This window comes from Aplidium turbinatum, chromosome 9 (genome assembly GCF_918807975.1).
Source record: "Aplidium turbinatum chromosome 9, kaAplTurb1.1, whole genome shotgun sequence".
Classification (NCBI taxonomy): domain Eukaryota; kingdom Metazoa; phylum Chordata; class Ascidiacea; order Aplousobranchia; family Polyclinidae; genus Aplidium; species Aplidium turbinatum.
This window is the reverse complement of record NC_137480.1, coordinates 4,726,774-4,753,154: the sequence shown is the minus strand read 5'-3', so window position 1 is coordinate 4,753,154 and position 26,381 is coordinate 4,726,774. Positions and strand designations below refer to the sequence as shown.

Genomic DNA, 26,381 nt, shown 5'->3' with positions numbered 1-26,381 from the left:
TTTATTACATTCGGTTAGCCTCACTCCCCTTTAGATTTGTCTTTTCAGTTGCTTTATAAGCCCTCATTGCTCTGGGCCGGGGCCAAACGATGAGTAACACATGTTAACAATGGCGCAGTGTTTTCTCTTCTGTTTTTTATCGAAAGTCTTTATAGTCTTTTATCGAAAGTGCAGGAGTGTATATAGATGAGTGTATGAGATGAGATCAATACAGTGCTTATTGAAGCAAAACACGGATGACAGTTTTGAAAGGATGCAACCTAGTTCGTACCCTGAACAGTTGTTGAAGCCGCAGTTGCTGATTGCAGTTTCCGCAAACATTTTAAAATTTTTCCTCTGAAAAGATCGAGAGAAAAGATAGCACAAAGTCAAAGTCGCTGATCGCAGTTTAAACAAACAAAAACTCTCAGGATCATTACCGGCAATTTTAAAATGTTTGCGGAAAACCGATCTCAACCATAACCCTTTTAAAATGTTTGTGGAAACTGCAATCAGCGACTTCGGCAAACTCTTACGAACTTTACTGGAAATTTTAAAATGTTTGCGGAAACTGCAGAAAAACGGAAACTGCGATCAGCGACTTCGGCTTTGTTCTATTTTTTTCTATCGATCTTTTCAGTTTGTTTGTTTGTGGAAACTCCGATCAGCGACTTCAGCTTTTTTTAATTTTTTTATCTCGATATCTCGATTTCCTAAACCCTAACCCTTTTAAAATGTTTGCGGAAACTGCAACCAGTGATTTCGGCTTTTTTAATTTGTTCTCGATCTTTTCCTAACTCTAACCCTTTTAAATGTTTGCGGAAACTGCGATCAGTGACTTCGGCAAACTCTTAGGATCATTACCAAAACTTTAAAATGTTTGCGGAAAAACGGAAACTGCGATCAGCGACTTCGGCTTTTTTGAATTTTTTCTCTTGATCTTTTCAGGGTATGAACTAGGTTGCACCCGTTGTGAAAAACGCATAATTTTTTCTTAGAGCTGTATTCACGTAATTGTTCATTGTGTCGTAGTTTCAACTCTATAAAGTTAATCTAATCCAATGCTAAAATCGATTTTCACAGTAGTAATTCATGTTCCAGAGAAAACCATGTGATCAGCTGCTGTTTTGCGGGCAAGAGCAACGTAGGCTGTTTTTCGCTTTCGGCATTCTTGAAGTTTGTTTAAATGAGCTAAATCTCTTTCGCAAAGTATTTTATGTTTGAAACATCACTTGTAATAGCCGTTTTTGTTGCCCCTCAACTATAAATTTACGGGGGCGCTGCCCCCCCGGAAGTTGGCGCGTAAGGTTGATACGTTTAAGCAGTACGGTAAGCACTTAACCGATTTTGTCCGTATTACAAAAAAATGGCCAATTTTGAATTATTGTCAGATTTTTTTGTTTGCATAAAAAGCAATGGTGTGACTACTCAATAAAGTTTTTACTGTAAGTTAATTATAATATGGTGGTTCTTCATGATTATCATGAACCAAATCATGTCTTGGCCAACATACTGGTATGACCTCCAATCCTCCAATCTAATTGACTTGGGAGAACTTGATACCACTATAAGTATGGAATAATGGAACGGTACCCGGTCATTTGGTCGACAGGACGTTTGGTCGACAGACATTTGGTCGACAGGACGTTTGGTCGACAGGACGTTAGGTCGACAGAACGATTTATTTTAGGGTTAGGGTTAGTTAACTAACCATAACCCTAATCTAACCCTGACTCTAACCCTAACCCTAAAATAAATCGTTCTGTCGACTTAACGTCCTGTCGACCAAACGTCCTGTCTACCAAACGTCCTGTCGACCAAACGACCGCCCTAATGGAACATACGTCTGTGTGCAATGATTGCACCACCACTTTATCTCCACCATGGATCTGTCTGTCTTGGATGATAAGTACAAAGACTGGTTGCTCTGCAGTAGCATGTTAGTGTCATCCAGGATTATGGGGTAGTAAAAATATGGACCTTGATAGACAGTTGATAGTTGATAGACAGTTGATAGACAGTAGACACCAATAAAGGCTAAAAAAACAGAATTGGTACATCTGAAAAAAATGACACTGTCAACAATAGCATTAACAGTGGTTGTAGCATTTTAAAGATTAATCATTTCTTTTTTTATAACCAGAGCTTAGAATTTATGACAGATTGGAAGCCACCAGGGGTTTTGATTAGTTCATGCATCAGTTTTTCACAATAGGCAAACTAGACATCACCTTTTAAATATATCAGAGGTTTAGTTTGACAATGATACTTATTCAGCAATTTATAGCAGAAGAAGCATTGCATTAAACGTACGGTACTTAAATAACATGATATACATTTTTCTGATGCAAACTAAGCTAAATTATCACAAAATAACTGAGGTGATAATGTGCTTTTGTTTCGATGTTTCGTCAATCAGATATGACTGACTTCTTCAAGGGGCTAGGTCAGATAATCTCAGCCTGAGTATTTTTGAGTGTCTTAAGTTGAACTGTGGTGTAGTTGCTGCATTTTTGCAGTGAAAGTCAAATGACTGAGTAATGTGAGACTGTAATTTGTGTTGATCCTTTGTTTTTGGGTTGTTTTGCGGTACTGGTGTTGCCAAATCGTCCTTGATCTAAGAAATTTGATTGGACTAAGTGAATATGTGAGGCAGTTTGTGTGGAAAAAGCATTGCATGAACAACTTCATGAAAGCCAAGAGCTGTCTTTTGATTGGTTGAATCTTTATCTTCGGACTAAAAAAGCTTTGAGAGCTTAATCCTAACAGTTCTGCACCACTGACGCACTGTGACACAGGACCTGTCACCGAGTTTGACTGAGTGAAGTTTCCAATTGTGAAGCGTTGTTTGTGAGTTATTCTGTCCACTACTAGTCGCTGAATAGAGAGCAGTCCTTGAAATGTGTTACTCAAGTACACACGCCTAGAGTCAAACAAACCAGCGATGCTTGATTGCAAGGTTTCTTTGTAAAGTCATGTGTTTAACCAACTGAACTATTGGGATGGACATTCTCATTACTGAGTGCTAGCACCTCACCTTATGTCAGCAAGACATTTTAGGAGTGCAGTTCATGCTGACACTTGTTTTTGACAGTATAAACCCGTTTCAACCATATCAAGCAATTTCAAAACTCACTATATTATTAAAACTAAAATTTTGTAATGATTTTTAATTCAGATTGAAAATTGTAAGGTTTTATTTGTGGTTGATCTGATAAAATGAAACGAAGAAATGTGGATGCTGGAAAGCCCCCCAGAAGACCATCTGCTAAACGAAGCAACAAGTTTACTGACAGTATTTTTGGAAGGTATATATGTGGTTTATTATTTTTAATTATTCTAAATGTATGCATGATGACTACGTTTATTGGTAATTAAGAATATTGATTACCACTGGTCAACAAAATGAGAAAAAAAAATTTTGGCAGGACATCTAAGAGTGTTTTCTGGGGTTTTCAAGGTCGCTGATTACAAATATGACATTGGTTTTGCCAGATTGACTCTAGTTTAAAAGATGGCAGTGGCTATTTGACCGGCGCCGGTCTTTGAATTTGAAACACTATTTGACCGGTCATGACGTCACCATACAGTCACTTTTTTTCTCTTTCAAAGCAAAAGATGAGAAGCGCGTATATAAGTTCTAAATTAGACAATTTTATTCAACTCAATCTGTGGCGTGTGCGATACTTCGCCGGCTCCTATTCTAGAGGGTATGAGTTCGATACTACCCGGAAGCGTTCTTTTTTTTTAAACTAAATTTTGACCTGAAGTGCATTTTTGTAGTCAATTTTTAATTTGAGTTGCATTACATTTACATACCATTTTTTTAAAAGAAGCATTGTATATATATAACTAACTTGTTGAGAGCAAAAATGTAATGCTTCGTTCGGCAAACATGGTCGCATCAATCAATCATTTTATTTTTCGTCATTAACGCGTCCGGGACGAAAAAGATACTAACTAGAAAAATCGATATAGACCTACCAGCACGTTAATGAACGGGAAAAGGTGGCAAAACCTTGAAAGGTTTAAAACGTGCCTGAATGAAAAATTATGCAGTAGGCTATATATCAGTAGTTAGCACGGCCACAAACGGAAAATTACCCAGAGAAATTCTCAAATTCCAGCAAATTAAAAAAACCCTAACTTTATTACTCACATTTGAAAAGACATAAAAAATTGGGCTGTAGGCAACTCAAATTAAAATTTGACTACAAAAATGCACTTCGGGTCAAAATTTAATTAAAAAAAAAAGAAAAAGATTGCTTCCGGGTAGTATCGAACTCATTCCCTCTAGAATATTTTTTTTTTTTTTGCGAAATCAGCAAAGCCAGCAAAGTATCGCACGCGCCACGGATCTAGTTGAATAAAATTGTCTAATTTAGAACTTATATACGTGCTTCTCGTCTTTTGCTTTGAAAGAGAAAAAGAAAAAGGTGCCTGTAGTATAGTGACGTCATGAACGGTCAAATGGTGTTTCAGAGTCAAAGACCGGCGCCGGTCAAATAGCCACTGCCTTAAAAGATACCTATACCCCTAGATTAGCCCAAATTAGTGTATTTACCTGTATTTACCCCCTAAACATCTCACCAAGAAGGACGTAAATCTTATCAATTTTGTTTGATATAACAGAATAATTAGTAACGAAAGCTAATTTAAAAATTACGTCAAGTCCTACATTCCGCATTCCCTTTTTCATTATTTATTTTGTACACTTGGTGTCGCCTCTAGCCGTTTATGTTTTCAAGGATTCTGAGTTCTTTGTTCTTTCGGGTACTGGCAGCTTCGCAGCAGATTTAGTGGTTTTTGTAATGGGGTCATCACCGTATCGCTGTGAGGATTGGCGGCTCTTTATAGATAACTGTAAAGCAAGCCTAAAAATTGTACTATTGCACAACGGAAACAAATTTGCTCTTGTACCAATTGGACATTCTACCAAGATGAAAGAAGAGGATGATGCTATCAAACTTGTCCTTGGAAAGCTTGATTACAACGCCCATAGGTGGCTCATCTGTGTTGACATAAAAATGGTCAATTTTCTAATTGGTCAACAAAGTGGATATACCAAGTATCCTTGCTTCCTGTGTTTATGGGACAGCAGGGCGAGAACCAGCACGGGCACAAGAAAAACTGGCCAGAACGCACCAGTTTTCAAGTTGGGACAGCCAATGTAATCTATGAACCTTTAGTTCCCAGGGATAGAATTGTATTTTCTCCTCTGCACATCAAATTAGGGTTAATGAAACAGTTCGTCAAAACATTAAACAAGGAGATGAATTGCTTCAAGTACATTTGTAGTCAATTTCCAGGACTCTCCAATGAAAAGCTTAAAGCTGGTGTCTTTAATGGACCTCAGATTCGAATGTTGATGAAAGATTCGGATTTCACCAGTCACATAAACAGCAATGAACTCACTGCATGGAACTCCTTCAAGGATGTAGTACAAAACTTCTTGGGGAATCACAAAGTACCTAATTACAGAGAATTAGTTCGAAAGACGTTATCTGCATTTGAAAAACTTGGAGCTAACATGAGCATTAAAGTTCACTGCCTATTCAGTCACCTTGACAGATTTCCTGACAATCTTGGTGATTACAGTGAGGAGCAGGGGGAAAGGTTCCACCAAGACAATGGAAGAAAGATATCAGGGCAGATGGAATGAGCACATGATGGCGGACTATTGCTGGAACCTGTTGAGAAACTGCCCAAAAGTTTCTCACAAGCGAAAATCTTGCAAGAGACTGTTTTCGGCGCAAATTAGTTAATAGTTTTAGTCTTATTATGTTTCATACCATTGTTTTCAATTTACAATGAAAAAGATACTGTGGTTCTTTTTATCTAAATTTTATGATACAAGGTTGATTGACTTATTTAATGCAACATTTTTAGTGTTTTATGTACTTACACTACTGTATTATGGTGGTGTGTTTTGTGTATATGACATCGGTAACATCAAGTTTTGAAGTATGACAAATCTAATATCCCTAAAAATTTCGTGATGTTGCTGTATTCAAACTTAAAACTGTCTTTATTGTTCACAATTGACCATTAACTTGCATTTCTGAAATATCTAATGTAGTTAAACTTTTTTTTTGATTTAGCTCATAAGGCTCAAATATGGGATTTTGGTCAAAACGACCCTATGCGATATCTCCCAAACTAGAGCCAATTCGGAAAAACTAAGGCCATATTCGGAATCAGCGCCCTTCAAAACCCCCAAAAACACTCTAACTTTGTCTGCCAAAAAAATTGTGTTGACCAGTGTTATGTTTGGTACCGTATTGAACCAATTTTTGTGATGTGTTTGTGAAGCTTAAAAATCATGTTTAAACTACTACTAGTCCACTACTTTAAAAATCATATATATTCATAATGATGTTAAAAGTACATTACAATGGTACGTGAGATTGCGAGGTTACTTTTTGTCAATAACAGTTTATTAGATAGTAACCTATGTAAGATAGTAAGTCTGTGTATTATATACATAAATAAGAAAAGACTACTGTTTGAAATTTCACATCATTGGCTGTATTTACTCACGTTTTTTAATATAAATTTGTATACTGTATTTCAAAAATAAACCAATTAAAAGAAAAGATTGTCGAGACAATAAAATCCACCCCCACTCAATGGTTACCAACAATGTGCAATGTCTCTTCACCACACATTTGTAGAAAGGCAACAACTTCCTACTTGCACCCGCAATTTCCAAGTCAGCTGATAAATCCTTCTGAATAGAGATATACTCGAGGACCCATGAAAACCTCACTCACATTTTGACACTGCTACTTATCAATGGGACTAACAGAAGAGTTTTACCTTTCATAATTGTTTTGCAGCTTTTTCGTTTATTTTAAGTTTGGTGGCATTTGGCTCTTGATCCTTCTGGCTGATTTTATTCTTGAATTCCGATTTGAATACATCTGGCCATTTTGGCTTTTCATTCAAAGTGTCTACGAAACTTTTAAATACCAGGGTCTGGTGAGTATTGCAATGTTGGCATTTAACTATTTTGTATGCAAAAGTTGTAATGTCACTGTCAGTCAGATCTCATTGATTCAACTAAACACACGTGGGATTAACCAGATTTCCTTTTATTTACCTTAGAAAAAAAGGGGTAGTGTAGTACCGTTACATTAAAAGAATCAACTCTTTGTAAATTTGGTTTGAATGTAAAAATCTTGATTAATGAGGTCTGGATAAACGTTACTTTTTTTATTTGGAATGTAATAATAAGTCAATATAATTGTATTCTTTTTAGCAGAAAATGTTTAAAACTAAGCACTTAAGCAGGTTATATTGCATATATACTATGTATTGTGAATAGATAAACTGATGTAGTGTCTTATCTAGCAACTACTCGTTCCATTTCCAAGTTTTGCATTCTCTAAACAACATTTTCCTAATCAATAAATGCAAGCCAATCATATGACTTCCAAATATTTTGTTCTGTAACTTGCAACAAGTTAGACAATTTCTTACTTTTTTGAGAAGTAAAGGATGCCTTACATTTATCAATGTTTTTAAGTTATTTGCCAGATGTCTTACTTAATTTTAAATACCAATGTATAATTTCTGTATTCTTTCAGGCTTATTCCATTGTTTTTGTCGTTATTGCCATCACATCGGACACAATCTGCTTGCTATTTATACCAATCCAATACTTATTTTTTATGGCTAGCACATATGTATGGGTACATTATGTGTGGCATACAGGTAATGGGACTTCTATCAGTGACAATATACCGTAGTGTATGTTTCGGTCCTGTGCGCAGTTTGTGGGCTACCGTGACAAGGATCTGTTTTAGAGCAGGATTTGCTTGTTAAATTCCATGAGCTTGGGTGGTTTGGATGTGATAACTTTTGTTAGAAAAATATGTACTATATATATATGAACATTGTACACTATACTTTATGGTATATATATAATATCGCAAAACTTTTTGTTCCAAAACAATGTAGACTTATGAGGCAAAGTTGGACCATTTGTGAAGAGGATTGAAATGTTGCAATAGCAGATTTGCTTTCATGGTTTTTATTCAAGTTAAAATTAGTTTTGTTGTTCTATTCAAGTAGTTTTTGTTAGAGTGGTACATCAAGTTGTATGGTATCAACATCAGAGTATTGTGGTATTGCTGCATAGACATTAATGTCTATGCAGCAATTCTACATGCTACAATTCTAATTAGACAAGTAGGCATACATAGTTTTCAGGGCCATCTTTACATAAAATGCCCTGAACCAGGCCAACCCTGACCAACTATATTATTTACTTGTCATCCAAGTAACATGCATTTAATGTTATGAATAAGAATAAGCAGTGTTTAATTGATGCATTGCAGAAAAAGGAATTTGTTTCCCTACAATTGCCATCTGGTGCGTCATAATGTATATTGAAGCCACAGCGAGAGTTCGAGAATCTCAAAGTAGCGATTTCAATGCGGATTTATGCCGGCCTTTTGCTGCTCATTGGTGAGATCCCACTTTATTTGTATTTCTCAACCAGTGTGTCTTGGTACTCTTGACTGACCCAAACTGTTCAAAAACTATTTGGTTTATCTTGTTGACAAGTTTGAAAAAAATGTTCGCTGTCTACCACGGGCACGCCTATCAAGGAAACGACCGCCTAGCCAGGCAAATGCAATTTTTTAAATAGATCTAAAGAATTGAGAAACCATAGCTTGCCAGTGCATGTTTTGGAACGGCGAAGGTTTTCAACGATTTTCGCTGTGTTAATGAAATTCTTAGCTGGTCAGGATGCTTTCACGGTTTCTTCATTCGCACGAAGTGATGTTTAAACTTATTTTTTGGATTTCACTTCTTCAAAAGACAAATCCAAAAGAACGCGATGAGCGCACTGCCGGTTGAATAAAGATCGGAAGCAATTGCGTTATATCACAAGCTTGTTATATCCAGGCCTTGTTTTTGTTGCTGTGGTTAGAGATTTGGGATAGGTGGAGGGAAAGGCAAGAACCATCAGTGACTTGCTAAAGTATAGCCTCGGTAGTGTAATGTTTCACTTCTGACACCATGTAATGTTTGGCGCAATCCTTGACGTCTCACTTTTTCGGACGAATTCTCATAGACAAGCAGATAGCTTTATTTGAATCTCAAACATAAACTGGCAACGTAAACGCCCACATAGCTGCGGCACTAAAAACGATTGACTTGCTATTTTAAACTCGAGTTGGAGAATGCCGCATCGCTGTCAGGAAAGCGTATTTAACAGCGGCCAATCAAGAGGTCATGGAAAACGCGTAAGGCAAAATGCGAAACACAAGGTACAAATTTAAAAGGCAAGTTCTCAAATAAATTAAAAGTTTAAAGGCACGTTTCCAATATTACAGGCAGGAGTCGAACCAATGTATGGCGGAGTAAAATGTAGATCACCTTGAATACAAAAAAATTACTTATCATCAATCGATTTTCATATTTACTGTAGCTTTGTAGTTAGAAATACATCAACTACGTTTCATGAAAACAACATTTCAAAGATTTGTTATCGTTTTTTTTTTTATTTATTTATTTTTTTTTTATGTAGTAATAATGTTTTCTACCCACCAGCCATAAAGTTTACTTTTCTTTTTCAGTATCGGCCATCCAGTGGTAACTTTAGGTATTGGTTTTAAAAGTTATCTTCTTTATCGCTTTAAACTGCGCACGCAACGTCATGTAAGGAAAGAAAACAGTTTTTATTATGAACTTTTGAGACAAGCTTTACCCCGCGTGGTGCATAAGAATGATACTTTATCAGTCACAGACAAAGAAAAAGGTGAGTGAATCTAGTTACTCGTTCATCTTCACCGTAGCCTTGTTGAGGTTTCATTGCATTCCATAACAGTTTGAAATAACTAAATGTTTTCTTCCCGTGATCTTTTTCACATACGAATAGTTAAAATAGTGACCTTGATAAGTATTCACCTGATGACCGTTTCTGCACAGTTGCCAAAGTTACTGTTCAATGTTCATTTCTGAAATTAATACTTTATCAATCAAACATGTATAACAAGATTATTTTGTGTATAAGTTATGGCTCCTTGACAGTACTACGTGCCCTTCATCTTCTGTCCAATAAGTTTACAATAATCTTCGTTTGTCATTGCACTGTTTGTATCGATTTTTAATATATATTAATCTTTAAACATAAGCTTAGTGGAGGTGGTGACGTTTAATTGTGTTTGTTCAACATTAAATATCGCAAATAAAGATCGTGTCGTTTTATTTGGCAACCTGCATCGCGAAGTGTATGATGATGGCTTCGAATCAACGTCTGCTTGCAATGAGACGAACGAGCGCACGCAAATGACCTCAATGATGACGTGTGCAGAGGTCAAATTCACGTTTTGAACTTGAGCCAAACACTTGGTTGCATGTTACAAAATAATATAAATTGTTGGACAACTGCCAACTGTTGAAATTTAACTAAACGTTTTTCTACTGGGCCAACATTATATTCAGCGGCTAGCCTACTAAAAGAAAGCATTTTGTTTTGAATTATTGAAACCAAAACGTCTCTTCACTTCTCGGCAAATGTTGTTGGTTCTATTTTAGGCAAGAAGGGATCACACCAAAATATTCAATAAATCTTTGAATGACGTGTGTGTTTCTGCCAGTCATAAATACTAAATGGCTCTGTCAATTATTCTACCATACAAAGGCGTAGTATTGATCTTATGCTAAGACCTAACCAAATAGCTGAAGAGGTGACTACCACAATGTTTGTCTACCACTACCAGGCGTACGATCTGTTCATATAAAAAGCACTAATACGAAGCATCTCGTGGTAAAACCTGTATATTATTATGTTTTTACATGTTCAATAATGTCTTCGGAGAATTGGTTCTTTCCGACTAAGGGGGTTTAATTTCGAAAATCGTTTACTTTAAGTTTCTGTGGGGAAACAAAACGTTTTAAAGGTCTTTTCGATAAACTGGAACGCGCGTAAAGCCTGAAAAAGGGGTCTGCTACTATTCGGCGAGTCCGATTCGGCGATTCCGATTCGACTAGTCCGATTCGGCGAGTTCCCTATTCGGCGAGAGCCTTTTTCGGCGAGTGCCCTATTCGGCGAGTTTTTGAAATTTTTGAAAGGAAATTATCGGGTACCGTAGCCTAATTATAATTGCCGTTTTTACATAGTTTTAACGTCGCTAAACGTTGAAATTGTGCAGAAAGGAATAAAAATAAAATGTTTGAACTATTAAATTAAAATTCGTCATGTCAGTTCAGTTGTTTTTATTTCTGACCATCATATGAAAAACAATACACGTCAACATAGCAAAGGTGTAAAAAAGGTAGAAGCGACAAAACGCGAACGTTAAAACGTGCTTGTGACCGAAGTAAGTTATTGAGTTGAAAGAAACATACGCGCCGACTTCAGGGGGGGCCGGCGCCCCCCGTAAATTTATGGTTGAGGGGCAACAAAAATGGTGATGACAAGTGGTGTTTCAAATATAAAACACTTCGCGAAGGAGATTTAGATAATTTAAACGGACTTAAAGAATGCCGAAAGCAAGAAAAGCCTACGTTGCTCTTGCCCGCAAAACAGCAGCTGATCGCATGGCTATCTCATACGCTACGGTATGGAAATTTCAAAGTAGATGGTAGAGTACTGCTGGAATAGTCACGTAACTATTCACTGCAATATTAAGTAAACCAGCTAAATTAGACGCGCTATTTTCAACGAGGTCTTCCCGCTGTGAGATCAATTGTGATTCAACAGAACGCATTGTTTTTGCAATGTGTGAGAATTAAATTGAAAACCGAAAAAAGAAAAGGTGTTTAATGGTCTTGGTCGCAGATATTGCCTGCATTAACGACGTCTCTTACCGCTATTATCACCTAGCTAACCTGACATCATTGTTTTATGCGACCGCTAAGGTTTGACATCGACTTTAACGATCATGGAATGTTACGTAATAATAAGAACGATTATATCCTACACGCAAAAATAAAAAAAATGATCTCCTCTTTCTGTTTTGTCTCGTGAGCTTTGCATATTGCTCAACAAGTGCATAAAGTTTAGAATTGACAAGAAATCATTGAATTTGAAAATTAAGTTTGAATCACTGCAAATAAACGTATTCAAAACTTTCACTTAAGCCGACGCGATTTCACAATCCGTAATCTACGTCGACAATGATTTTTAGTGCGTTCATTTTGAAAATTGCTGAGCTGGAGACAACAGCATGTTCCGTGTTAGTTGAACTTGTCTTTTTGAGGTGAAAATCAATTGCGAACATCTCGACCTTTACTCGAGTATAGCCTACTGTATTCAATAAAAGACTTTAAAGACTTTCGATAAAAAACAGAAAAGAAAACACTTCGCCGTTGTCAACGCTTTGAAAGTAAGTAATTAGCGAAACGAGGTTAATAAAACTGATACCGGGTTTTCACTCTGCTTGAGATCATGATTTTTTGCGTTTTATTTCGATAACTTCACTGTCTTGATCGTTGTTGTTCACTCGCACGAAAAGGAAATGAATCGGCTTGTTTTCCAACAGTTCCAATTATGAGCTAACAATATCAAAATTTTTACTACTAGGCGTACTGCATGCGTAAAACTAATCCTTTCAAGCAGCGCTTCTAATAAATTCGGTTTGCGACCTATTTGTTAATATAAACACGACACTAAGCTTAATCAAAGACTATTTTAATTGAGTAAATAGCGCTATGGTTATGACGTTATCACCTTTCTCGCCCCCCAAGGTTTTTTGAAAAGTCGGCGCCTATGGAAAGAAATTTGGCACGGTCGCAACACCTTCAGAAAAATTTAAGATATGAAGGGAAAATAAAACAAAGAAAATGTTACAAAAAAAAATAAAATAAATCATGTTTATGTCTGTAAGTTAGCACTTTTGAATAGTTAAAATGATTAGTTTGGATCAACAAATGTGTGGCCTACAGCTTGGATTTAAAAGAAATTATCGGGTACCGTAGCCCAGTTATCCCAACCAGCAAAAATTTCCGTTTTTACATCGTTTTAACGTCGCTAAATGTTGAAATCGTGTAGAAAAGAGAACTTTGCTGACTAGGATACGTTGAAGCTGAGAAACATTCACAGAAGCCCTTCGAATTGTTCCAAGAACCCATTTAGCATAACATTTCATTTGTACATTGATTCAACGTCTGAATACATTATCTTAAAAATGCAACGTATCGTAGGGCTTCTGTGAATGTTTTTCAGTTTCAACGTATCCTAGTCAGCAAAGTTCTCTTTTCTACAGGATTTCAACGTTTAGCGACGTTAAAACGATAGGCCACACATTTGGTTAGCCTTTTCATTCTGTTACTACAATGGGTTCTCATTTGTTGAACCAAACTAATCATTTTAACTATTCAAAAGTATTAACTTATACACATAAGCATGATTTTTTTTGTAATATTTTCTTTGTTTTATTTTCCCTTCATATCTTAAATTTTTCTGAAGGTGTTGCGACCGTGCCAAATTTCTTTCAACTCAATAACTTACTTCGGTCACAAGCACGTTTTAACGTTCGCGTTTTGTCGCTTCTACCTTTTTCTACACCTTTGCTATGTCGACGTGTATTGTTTTTGATATGATGGTCAAAAATAAAAACAACTGAACTGACATGACGAATTTTAATTTAATAATTCAAACATTTTATTTTTATTCCTTTCTGCATGATTTTAACGTTTAGCGATGTTAAAACTATGTAAAAACGGCAATTGTAATTAGGCTACGGTACCCGATAATTTCCTTTTAAAAATTTCAAAAACTCGCCGAATAGGGCACTCGCCGAAAAAGGCTCTCGCCGAATAGGGAACTCGCCGAATCGGACTAGTCGAATCGGACTCGTCGAATCGGACTCGCCGAAACGGGCCATTCCGTGAAAAAGACCCATTTTCTAATGTAAAATCGAAACATAATAACATTTATTCTTTGAAATTTGTGAAAAGCCATATTGAGCTGATATAGACATTATTGCTGTTTAAAGAGAATTCATTGGCAGTTAACGCTGGTTAGCAACACTATTTCTACCTCATTAGGAGGAGACACGATTTGACAAAGTTAAAAATAACCTTGTTTTCTTGAATGACTTTCAATGTGGTTTTACAAGGCTAATCATAATTATTAAACTCATCAATTATGTATACTCTCAAGTCTCCAATCCATGCACGTGTTTACGGTGTACTTAAAAATATATGTACATTAATATTACCCATAAATTTAGTTGAGTCCTTGCTATTTTGTTTGATGATATCGTAAATGATGCAGCGTAAATGATATCCATCAACACACATTACCCATATGACATAAACTAGCTGCCTATCTTCTCCACGGTTATAGGCAAATTGTTCATAAGCAATTGTTCGTAAAACAATTGTTCGTAAACTGTTTTTCGTAAAATGAAATCCGTAAAACAATTCTTCGTAAAGCATTTCTTCGTATACATCAAATTTTAACTGCATGCACGAAAAAATGCTTTGGGAAGAATTGTTTTAGGAAGAATTAATTTTACGAACAAATGTTTTACGAACAATTTGTCGGACACCCTTCTTCACATTGACTCAACGTTTACAAATGCCACATATTTCAAGGGTAGATATTTGTTTAGCCCAGTTAGTACTCCGTAAATGGAATTGTGTTTGTCAATCTTGGTGATCGAACCTGCGTCAGTTGTTTGATAAGTTTTGGTCGTTTGTGTAATATTGTTGTGCTGTATCACTGAAGTCATTGTTTATTTCTCATACTAGGAAGGGTTTCCCCAGCATTTTTTTTACAATTCCAAAAAGGGACACCACACACAGCTCAACGGATAAATGATAGTTTCATCCATTGATTTGGTTCGAATAGCCATAGCTATACTGCGGAGCATAATGAAAAATAGAATTTATTCGTTGAAGCTGTGTCTTAGAATATTTATCGTTAGACTATAGCAGTTGACCTGAGTTTTTTTTACAGACTTAACAGGCCTAACCAACGGTGTGTTACCTAATCTATCAACGTCCAATAAAAAGTATCATGAAAAGCCTCAAAAGTCTTTACCTGTGCAAGACTCCACGTTACAAAGTAAGAACAACGGCTATGCATTCATTGCTTTAATCACGATATGGAGCTTGTATAATGAGGCTAGGTTGCATATGGATATTTGTAAGCACCGTTGGCACTACTCTTAATAATTGTTCAATCTCTATTCATTTTCATCCAAACGTTGTAAGCTTTCATGGAACACTTGTCCTTTTATCGATCTATCTTTAACACTCACCATACTTCCAACACTCGCAATACAGAGAACAAAGGATGGAAAACTATGTAGTAATATAGCAATACAGTATACTTCTCTAAAGTAAGTGTTGGAATAAATTTTAATAAATGTTGTTTTAAATTCTATTGAAAATTATTTTGAGGCATCTCAAGAGTTTTCAATACGGCATGAATTGGCTGTGGAAATAAATAGCCTACTTTCAATGGACTTAGAAATGGCGGTTTATAGATACAGGCTTTGTCAAGCTTTCAAATTTCACTAGAGGTCGACCTGCTACGTTTGATAGCAGTCAGTGTTGCTAGTTGATAAGTATAATCTTTGTTAATATATATTTGATTTTATTTTGGGCTGCTTTCGTGCCACTGCTAATATTGAACTAGATTTTCAAACTTGATGAAAGTCTGATGGCAAGGTCTATGCATATTGCATAATTGCATATACGTCGCTGTCAAACCTTGTTTAATCCATCGCTTGCAAGCTCTAAACAAAGAAAATTAAGCTTGTATGTTTTTTGCAGTAGTTGTACTTCTTTCATGCTCAGTCACAATATTATTGTAGTTGCCGAATCAACTACGATGTCGACGAATTCAAAGCAAGCAACAAGCTGCAACACGTCATCAACAGGGCAGAAGAAACAAAGCAGTCAGATTAATAACAATTTCCAACCATCAAATTTAAAAAACAATTCAGATCATTCTCCTGTTGCATCTTCGAGCACTTGGTTCTTGGGAGATACAAGCAACTTAAAACGACGGAACACAAGTTCAACTCAGCCAAAGAAGAATTCAGCTCCCGTGGTTGAGTCGGCGTCTTTTTCAATTCAAGTAGGTTATCTTCTTAAATGGCTCATGGTTCATGCAGTTATTAAAACGTCTTTCTAAGTCATGGGTAGATACGGATGAGGAGTATGTATGTAGCCTGGCAGCGATTTCCGTTGTTATGGTATTCACAACAGTCTAGCCTCATGCGTTTTTGCAACGAAAATGTGTTGTGTGGCTGGTGCAGTAACAAGAATGTTGTGATTTTGCTCGTTAAAGTGTGTTGAACCGTAGTCTTGACAAGATTGCTTTTGTTAAGATGTAAATTTAGTTACGAGCAGCGCATTTCATCATCATAATCCATCGTCGGTTTGTTCCCCACTAGTGGGGGTGGCCGATTGTTTCCGCGCAGCAATTGTTTTTATCCCTTTTCTCCATTTCACCCTGTCCCTTGCATCTTCCTCCTTCAGTCCGATTTTTTTAAATTCATCCTTCACTTGTTGTTTCCACGTTCTTCTTGGACGACCGCGTTTCCTCTTCCCATCCACCTTTAGATCTAGTGCCTTTCTAAGAAAACTTCCTTCCTCCCTCCTTATCACATGTCCATACCATCTTACTCCATTTGCCCTTGCCATTTGGTCTATGGTCTCTCTCATCTCTAGCATATCGAACAATTCTTCAGTCCTTTTTTCTCTTCTCGTTTTCACCCCACACATTGCTCTCACCATTGACCTTTCCGTTCTTCTCAGAATTGCCAGTTCACTCTCTCTCAATACCCATGTCTCGCTACCATATAGCATTGCAGGCCGCACACAGCTCGATATACTTTTCCTTTCATCCTTAGTGAAAATTTTCTGCCATACAACATTTCCCCACATTCCCTGAACTTTGCCCAGCCCAATCTTGCCCTTGTTGTCACCGCTGCTTCACATCTACCACTTCCATTTATCCGATCACCCAGATAACAGAAGTCTGTCACTGTTTCGATGCCATGGCAGAACTCATCATCATGGCCTTCCACTTCATTCCTTCCTTTACTGCATTTCCCACAAACAAAACACTTCGCCAATCTTGTTGCGGCTCTCTTGACATTAGCACATCTTGCATGTACCCACTTTCCACATTCCTTGCATTGCATTGAATTTCTCATCACTCTCTTGCCACATATTCCACAGGGATCTACTTTGCTCTCAACAACTGTTCCTTCTGCTCCACTCACCACCACTTTTGTTTTTTCAAGATTCACCTTCATACCCTTGGTTTCAAATGCTTCTTTCCATTTCTCAAACTTTCTCTCCATTCCCTCCATACTATTACTTGTCAAGACCAGGTCGTCTGCGTACAAAATTTCACTCAATAAGCCCTCCCTCACTCCTTCAGTTACAACGTCAACCACAATAGCAAATATCAGAGATGACAAAACTGATCCTTGGTGTACACCAACCTTCACAAAAAACTCGTTTGAATAATTTGATCCAACTCTCACGTTTTTTCTTGCATCCTCATACATAGACATCACAGCTCTCACTAATACCTCTGGTATACCTCTTTTCCTCATTGCCCACTCCATCACTTTCCTTGGTACTCTGTCAAATGCCTTTTCTAAGTCGACGAAACACATATATAGTTTTCTCTGCTTTTCTCGGTATTCCTCCTGCATTCTTCTCAATATAAACAGAGCATCCACTGTACCTTTTCCTGGTATAAATCCAAACTGCATATATTTGGCAAAGTGATTTGGTTGGCAAAGTGATTTGAACACAGTACGAAGCCTTTTTACAGTATATCTTTTTTTGCTGGCACTACTGTAGGCTACCAATCTAATTCTTTATGCTTAAACATTGGATCAAATGTAGTGGCTTATTATGATCTTGTCTGTGTACCTAAGTTCCAGGCTTAGGCGTTCTGTTCCAGGCTTAGGCGTTCATGCTCAGTTCTTACCATATATCCCGGCATTTAATTGTATTAAAAATTGTTGCGGTTGGAACGAGAAAAAGATCCTTGAGGAAATGAGACGCTGTTTTCCTTCGATATTTTCACGAAAAGCAGTGTGTTCTAACTTCTCCTTATTATGATACAGAGCAATAAATCATCAAGCAAGAGCACTTCCGACGAGCATTCCCCCAAGGCGAGCCGGCAGCACTCGACAAGGTCACTGTCAACAAGTGATAGCGACAAGCATAAAACTTCTTTATTAACCAATCACTCCCCTTCGAACGAGCAGGAGTTTCCCTCTCTTACGCTTCCAGTGCTAACGAATGGCCATGTCATTTCTGAAAAACCAGTGGAACCTAAAACCGAAGTTGCCCCATCACCAAGGTGAGATTTTCTATGGCTTTGTATTGAAGTAAAAATATTCGTCAATTGTCATAAATGACGAATTCTTCTCAGCCAATGAGATCATGTTGTTCAAGTTCACTCTCGGTCATTCTGATTTCCTCTTTAGCGCCATTGAGCGGCTGGAGGCGACTGTGACAAAGTTGAAGGCGGAAATTAACGCTGCGCGGAAAAACGAATCCGATTTGAAAAATAGAATCGAGGTTTTAGTCATGATGGAGCGCACAGCGAAGTCTGACTCCCAACAGCTACGCAAAGACAATGACACTTTACAAACGAGGTAAGTCGAAGCGAGAACCTTGTGGCTTCCAACAAGCCGAAAGGCAACCACCAAGAAAATCAGTCTTTTTTATTTTGATTTTCTGCAAACGTTGAATCAATGTAAAATGAACTTGTTTGCTGTCCGGGGTTCTATGCTATGAGACATTAAACCGAGCTTCTGTAAATTGGTGCGAAGTTATATACGGTTGTTACCTAGTAGCCTACCTAGGATTGACAGGTTATATTTTTTACGTCCGTTGTGTTCAACGAACTTCTTGTTCCGGATCCTTGGTGGGCATGTTGTTCCATCAGCTTGGGAAAGCTCAATACCGTGTCGTCGGTTTACTTCAGTAATTGGAAACCACAGTTTTGGGAACTCAGCCTGAGAAAAGATTTTGCTTGCTCTGCATGCACACCTGGTTCCTTCCAACCAATGAGATCATGTTGTTCTAGCTCACTCTCGGTCACTTTGCTTTCCTCTTTAAGTTAAGAGTTCTTTCCTTTCGATCACAAACAGTTGGTTAAGTTTTGCATTGTGTGATAGCGATCGTCTTCTTCGCATGTGAAAAAAGTTATGTGGCTTAAAAAAACATTGTGGGAAGCTATTTAAACAAAATTGTGACAATTTCCGAGTCTGCAAACTGTAATTATCAAAATCTCCCAGTTGTCCCGGTTTGTAGTCAACATCTGTAGTGAGCAGTGACCTAACCGAGGCATTCACTCGTTGAATATGAATTGAATATTGAATATATGACAACGATTAACTAATATAAATGACATAGCAAAGTCATCTTCAAAGCCAACACAACCAGCTCTTATCGGACACAAACTTTCAACACAGTTCTATTATGCACCTTGCCGTGCTAGCAAAGCAATTAAAAACTAAATGCTGCCTGCAGCGCTCCTTGGACAAGCAGACCGATCACGCTACCAGCTAGTTTCATATTACCATACCTCATTGCTTATTAGGTTGAGCAACCTAGTTGCGACCAAGCAAAAAGACAAGATCAACATCCAAACTATGGAGAAGAGACTCAAATCCGAAGTAGATAACCGAGAGTCTGCGGAAAAGCTCCTTGTGGAAGCAAAACGTCAACAGAAGGAAGAAGAAGAAAATGCTTCTCGTGCAGCTGCGTTGGCTCAAAGCAACCGGTAAAACATATGTTTGTTAATATAAATCCATTTGTTGTCACTTTTGTGTGAGGATAACTGGCTTACGAGTGGGTAAAGGATTTGCTTCCGGCTATGTAGATATCGGTTGAATACCCCATGAGGTCATACAAAGGTTTTATGCAACTGTGCACCTGCACTAGGCCGATTGTGTATTTTTTTACCACCTTAGGTTTAGTTTTTACTTCGAAACAAATGCTGGCTGGTACAATTATTGTTGTTGGTATGTTTCACGGTGCCACACGTGCAGTAAGAGGAAACTACCACTGCCTATTTGCAAAAAAATTGCGGGTTAAATGGAAAATCTTAATACTCGTGCGAGGACGCTTGATCCGTGGCTCCACAAGGGAAGGGTGATGCGATGTGCAGACGTCAGGGATGAAGTTGAGGAATCTGTTTGTTTTCGGTCTCCGTTCCACTTATAACCCGTGCAATTAACCGTAGAGATGCTTTGTGCATCGGCTTCATTATGCACAACTGGGTTTTTTCTTTCGGTCATTTATCGGTCATTGACCGATTTTTTTAGCAAAATGTTCGAAAAAAATATAGTCAATCGGTCAAAATGTTCGAAAAAATACGTGACGCGACAATTTATCGAAAGACAATTTATCGAACGACAGTTAATCGAACGACAGTTTATCGAAAGACAGTTTATCTAACGACAATTCATCGAAACGACAGTTCATCGAACCGACTGTTTATCGAAACGACAGTTCATCGACCGATTGTTTATCGAAACGGCAGTTTATCGAACGACGAAGCACATATGCAATGGAATAGTCAGGGGTTAGGGGGTTAGGTTTTCGATTAACTGTCGTTCGATAAATTGTCGTTCGGTGAACAGTCGTTTCGATAAACAGTCGTTCGATTAATTGTCGTTCGATAAACTGTCGTTCGATCAATAGTCGTTCGATGAACTGTCGTTCGATAAACTGTCGTAGTACCGAAAAAATATATAGTCAATTGACTATATATGACCAAAAATGACTAAAAATGACCGAAATAAATAAAAAATAGCCGAATTTTTTTAAGTCATTTCGGACAAATGACCGAAGAGTCTCAGCGAAAAAAAAAAAAACAAAGTTGGGCGACTGGCACAAATGAATGTCATGATTTTATTTGACAGTGGTGCTCCTTCGATGAAGCATAGACTTTATATTGGAAAAGATCGTTGGCCGAGAGGCAGAGTGGTTTTGTGGCAACACTCGTGTGTCGGTTGCAGTTTTATGTGAGAAAGAGAATCTTTCAAACTAATGTCAATTGCATCATTTTGGCTGCCAATGTCAATGGTTAATGAAGTTTTTGTTATTCCATTTTCTCATCTGTGTTGTTTTGTTTACAGCGACAAGGAGAGCGCAGATGTGCTGAAGAAAGCCAAGAGAGATCTCGAAACAGAAATTGAAAAAATGAAGAAAAAACTGGATCAAAAAGAAGAAGAGTGCAATAAATTAAAGAAGACCTTCCAGGTAGGCTATCCAAACACTTGAGCAAACATTATGAAGAAGGATGCCTTGTTCCTGGCTATTAGCACAAGGCTAAGCCGTCACTAGAATAGGGAGCAATTGCGATTCGCTAATCATAGCGGACTTAGCGGTGTAGTTTCCACACTAGCCATTAAAACCATCCAGTCAACGATATGTTTCTCGGCAGCCGATGTTGCCTGTTTAACCAAAACATTTATTTCCCATGTTGTGCTTTAATTCATCTAGACTGCGTTTGCCAGGTTGAGTTGTTTTGGCTTGTCGTTACTTATTTTTCGGACTTAATCTTTCTGAACCAATTTTCAACTCGATTTTCTTCCCAGGAATTCCAAGCGAGCGAGAAGTCAACAAAAGAGTCCGAGACTCTGATGTCGGCGCTGGAGGCAATGCAGGAGAAAAACATTGTCCTTGAGAAGTCACTTAGCGCCGAAACTCGACTCAAGTTGGATCTCTTCTCGGCGCTCGGTGACGTCAAACGACAGCTCGAACTCGCACATGGTGAGTTCAATCAGTTCTTGACTTTTCAACTTTTCCAAACTACATTTTTATTGACGTGGCCCGGTGTTGTATGTGTCATGTTAATTCTATAGATTTGTTTAAAGCTCCACTAGATTTCGCCTCATGTCTACTAGCACTTCATTATACAGTTTAGAGACTACAGTTTTAGGTATTAATGTTTAAAACTTTTAAAGTCTAATGGTTGTTGTTTATTTCCAGCGCTTATTTTCAAGCGGGAGGCAGAATGCGGTGATCTCAAAGCGCGAATGGCTGATTTTTTATCGGTGATGCCCGAAAATCGTCTTGTGAACGCCCCTCATTACTCGGCTAATTTTCTGGAACCCAAGCCGATGGTTCCCATAAATCCGGCCCAAGAATGTCCGACCACTTTCTGCCCGATGCCCCGTACTCCTGCCCCACCGATGATTCAGCCCCACCCCAGAATGGAACAGAATATTATTAATCCCCATCACCCGGCCCAGGCCGTCTTTCTTGACCCCAACGCTGCAATGTACAACCCCAACACATCTGGTGTCTAAACCCTAGTACCGGTTCATCGTTTCGACAATTCGGCACATTTTGGACACATTTGGCACAACTTGTTTGAAACATTTGGTGGTGGTGTATGATATTCCCTTTGAGCTTGTCTGCTTTAACGTAATGTTTGATTTTAAACTGGTGAACTTTTGTAAACTCAGCAAACGAAATGAAAATTTCTATTTATTCTATTTCTTTCTCCTTCGCCTTTGTCTAAGACTTTTAGTAATTTTGCATCATATCTTTGTCATTTTTCGCGTATTTAAACAGGTAATGTGCCAGACTTCGTGTTTGTTATGTTTTGCGGCTACTTCGCCTCGGAATTACGTTGTTGTTCATCGATTTAACGTTGCTAGACGGTGTTTTGATGCAAAGCAATTTAATTGTTGATTTCAACTTGGGCTATCTGATAAACAATAATGTCCGAAAGCATTATATTGTGTAAACTTAGCGCAGTTCAAATTCTCCGATGTTCATAATTTCATTCGATACTTCAGCGCAGAACTGAAGACTTTCTGCATTTAAAAAAAAAAAAAAACTACAATCAGAAATATTTGAGGACAGGCCTGTTAAAAAATTGTCGACTTTCAGGCTTTAAACTCCAGTGCCACAAATTAACAACATCGTCAAACCGTTAACGCTTCTCCACTATTTGTTAGAACTCAATCTCTTTATGTTTAAAAAGTTTTGTTCTAAAAGTTCTTTGCAATAACTCAAAAATGTCGTCCAGAAAATCAGCCTTTTTCAAACTTTTGAAAGTTTGACCTTTGCTAATCTAACTAGGTGGTGATTTTCAATGCTGGAACTTAGGTTTATAAACATAATTTTTATTTCATTTCAAGAGAGAGTGGGTTCATATGAGATTAAACTGCTGCTAAGATCACTTGTGCTTTACGTCAAGAATAAGTTGCTAGTTTTCAAAAGTAAACATGTTCAATGTTCATGTTAATTCTTGAAATAATTTGACCAAAGTTTCGGAAATTGGGTTTTTGTTGCCTGGTTTAACGTTAAAGTGACTGACTGACTGTTTTTCAAATTCTTTCATTTATCTTCTGCGGCCATTTTATGAAAACTCGTAAGACAACAATTTTATCCAAAACAAACTAAAATTATGTATAAAAAACATTTTCACACATTTACGTCGTTATGACGTTTTTGTGACGTCACCTAAACATCAATGAAGGGTAAGTCCGCTGCCATTTCAGTTAGCAAAAGTGGTTCTGTTTACATAGATTCAATGTTTGGAGACGTAAAATTAATGTAAAAACGACGGATTTTGTTGTTTTGGTAACGATCCCGGAATATTTGGGCTTTTCAACACAGGAGCGTTGCAAAAAACATTTTTTTTATAAATCTTTCCCGAAGATCATCACTGCTGGTTTTTCAAACGATGACGTAATGTTTTAAATTTGAATTTTCAAACAAACATCGATGGCGTCGACCAAGACCATTCCAGACCGCAAAATCCGTCATTTTTACATTGCAGACGTTAAATCAATGTAAAAGTGATGGATTTTATTTTCTGGGATGTTACGTGCGGTAGCGGTGTTTGTACATTTGGTGTAGATCGCAAGATATGGGACTGGTGACATCCTTCTAATTATAATGGTTTAGTTGCTTGAAGGACCTTTTATACTGACTGGAATCAAAACTGTACAAGAATGTCGGTGCAAACTATAGAAAATGTTCAAAGAGCTTTTGTTTTATGTGTGGCTCAATTTTAAGATATGATTTTTGCAATGCCACCGCTTAAGTTCAGTTCAAACGCATAGAAATGGAAGTCATAATTTTTAGATCTTTGTTTATTTTGACAACACCAGTCCTGAATCGCTTTGCGGTTTTTGATTTCATTTAGTATACCGGGTCCTTTGAAACTTTCAAACCAATTTGCTCTTATTCTATGATTTGGTTGCACAACTTAAGTCCCCAGCACTGTTTTTATATGGATTCTAGTAACAATAACAACCTTTTTCATTGTTGGTTCTGCTCAAAGTAATGTCCCAGAAAACAAAATCCGTCATTTTTATATTGATTCAACATCTCCAGACGTTGAATCAATGTAAAAATGACGGATTTTGCTGTGTGGGGTGCTTGTTGATGCAACAAGTTATGCGTTCTCTTGTATTTGTTAATCTTATGTTTCTGTGACCTTCGCATAAGTTCAGTTTAAATGTGGAGTTTTTAAAATCAAATAATATTTGTAATGGTGTCACGTGAATGCCTGCAGTCGATTTTGTCCTGTGTTAATAGTTTAGTGGAAGCTCTGTGCATAATACGACGACTTTTGCATGGCTTTAACGTATATTCAACGCCGAAACAACGTGAAATGTACCATATCCAACATCCCAGACAGTGAAACCTTTCCTTTTTACATTCGTCTGTACTACAGACTCTGTAGTATGTAAATTACGGCTTTGCCAAAATCACTAATTTTCATTTCAGAAAGAAAAACATACGATCATCATCAGCGACGACATAAATAAACGTGGGATACAGAACATTTGCAAACAAAATTTGCTTGTTTGCAAATGTTCTGTATCCCACTTTTATTATGATTGAACAAACAAAAGCCTTACATCTCAGACAGCAAAATCCATCATTTCACACTGATTTAACGTCTACCGACGTTGAATCAATCTAAAAATGACGGATTTGCTGTCTGGGATGGATGTGTCACCCCTGCATTGCATTGAACCACATCCAGTTCAGGGATACAAACAAGTGACTTTGACGTTTTTTATTGCTAGTCATCTGGGATGTCATCACCGCCGAGTTATTACTTTAACGTCCATTGAACATCGCAAAACACCCGTTATACGTACAACGCGCATTTTACGCACCGTTGTTTGCTATTGTTAACTTGTCCTGTCATAATCTGTTTAGTTTCGATAAGTTTTGTATTAAACAGCAAAAAAATTCAATAAACTGCTGAGCCAGGAAGTAGATGCCCTTTCTACATCGGATCAACATTTGTAAAGGTTCTGCTTATGTAAGGAGGACTGTTTGTCTATTGAGAAAACGGTTTGATTATTGTTACAAACAGTTGTGTTGTGTGCTCCTATTCTTTACTGGAAGTTAACTCTGGGCGTCTCTCGGAACAAAAAATTCACTCTCAGCTCCAAAAAAATGTTACAAGCATTAAAAGCAACATCAGTGTCTTCACGCTTTGAAATTTATTTCTTTTTATTTTTTACATCTTTGCAACGCCATGAACCGCGAAATTGGTGTCAAAATATCAAAGCTTGTGTCCTGTTAAAACTTGACAATCATACGTTAACTACCGGTTTCTGATTGGGTTGTTATAACTTCTGCAATTTTTGTCTCGTCTTCACTGGGCAGTGGGCAACTGTTGCTGGTTGTCAGGCTTTGGGTTATTGGAGAACTGTACAATGTACATGGCTTCGTGTTCATGCAATATTTAACAAACATGTTAAGAATATCAGTTTTTATGTCTCAATGTTTACTGACGTTTAAAAACAATAAGAACTTCTGCCCATGGTTTATATTTTCCATTGAAAACTTGCTGTACTTTACCAATAGGATATCTTTCACCTTCCAGACCCTTCAGATTTGGCCCTATACACTTTGTATGATTCTTTGTTGTACACACGGATCAAGTGAATGCGCTAAAAGGTTTTGCCTTGAAAGCATTTTCAGACAGCATAATCCGTCAGTTTTACATTGATTCAACGTCAGCAGACGTTGAATCAATGTAAAATTGACGGATTTTTCTGTTTGGGTTCTGACATATTAAACTCATGCATTCGGCTTTCTTTGACAACTAACGTCATAGTTTCCATCATTGTTATAAAAATGGCATTAATGTGATGACATTGTGAAGTGCTAAATGACACCGATTCATGACTTGGTCACTTTCAATAACTGAATAATTTGCCAACATCAGCCGGTTGCTATGAAACAGTATAAATGGTCCTTCAGTGTTGCCGCATTTTTAATGTCTCCCTGTTATGTAAATTCCTCCTTGTTTCTTTCCTTCATTCTGGCTTCCTCGAATAACTCGTCATGTTGACGTCATACTTACGTTGCAAATGACGTGGCATTCACCCGGGAAGCACCTAGTTGTCACCGGTCCCTCGTTCCTCATTAAACTTTTCCGGAGACTGTTGGTACTG

At 37.5% G+C, this 26,381-nt stretch overlaps 1 protein-coding gene and 1 pseudogene across 1 annotated transcript; both read left to right on the top strand.

Annotated features, from left to right (window-relative positions):
* The first annotated feature begins 3,155 nt into the window (after positions 1 to 3,155).
* LOC145776973 (macoilin-like) lies at positions 3,156 to 26,374 on the top strand. Its single transcript, XM_082588229.1, has 13 exons — positions 3,156 to 3,287; positions 6,819 to 6,960; positions 7,569 to 7,695; positions 8,322 to 8,451; positions 9,570 to 9,751; positions 14,903 to 15,010; positions 15,765 to 16,030; positions 18,045 to 18,283; positions 18,411 to 18,581; positions 19,532 to 19,714; positions 21,075 to 21,198; positions 21,537 to 21,711; positions 21,931 to 26,374. Exons 1-13 carry the CDS (start codon positions 3,199 to 3,201, stop codon positions 22,248 to 22,250), a joined length of 2,256 nt encoding a protein of 751 aa, XP_082444355.1. The 5' UTR covers positions 3,156 to 3,198; the 3' UTR covers positions 22,251 to 26,374.
* Positions 5,219 to 5,744, top strand: LOC145777390 (uncharacterized; annotated as a pseudogene).
* Positions 26,375 to 26,381: the final 7 nt, after the last annotated feature.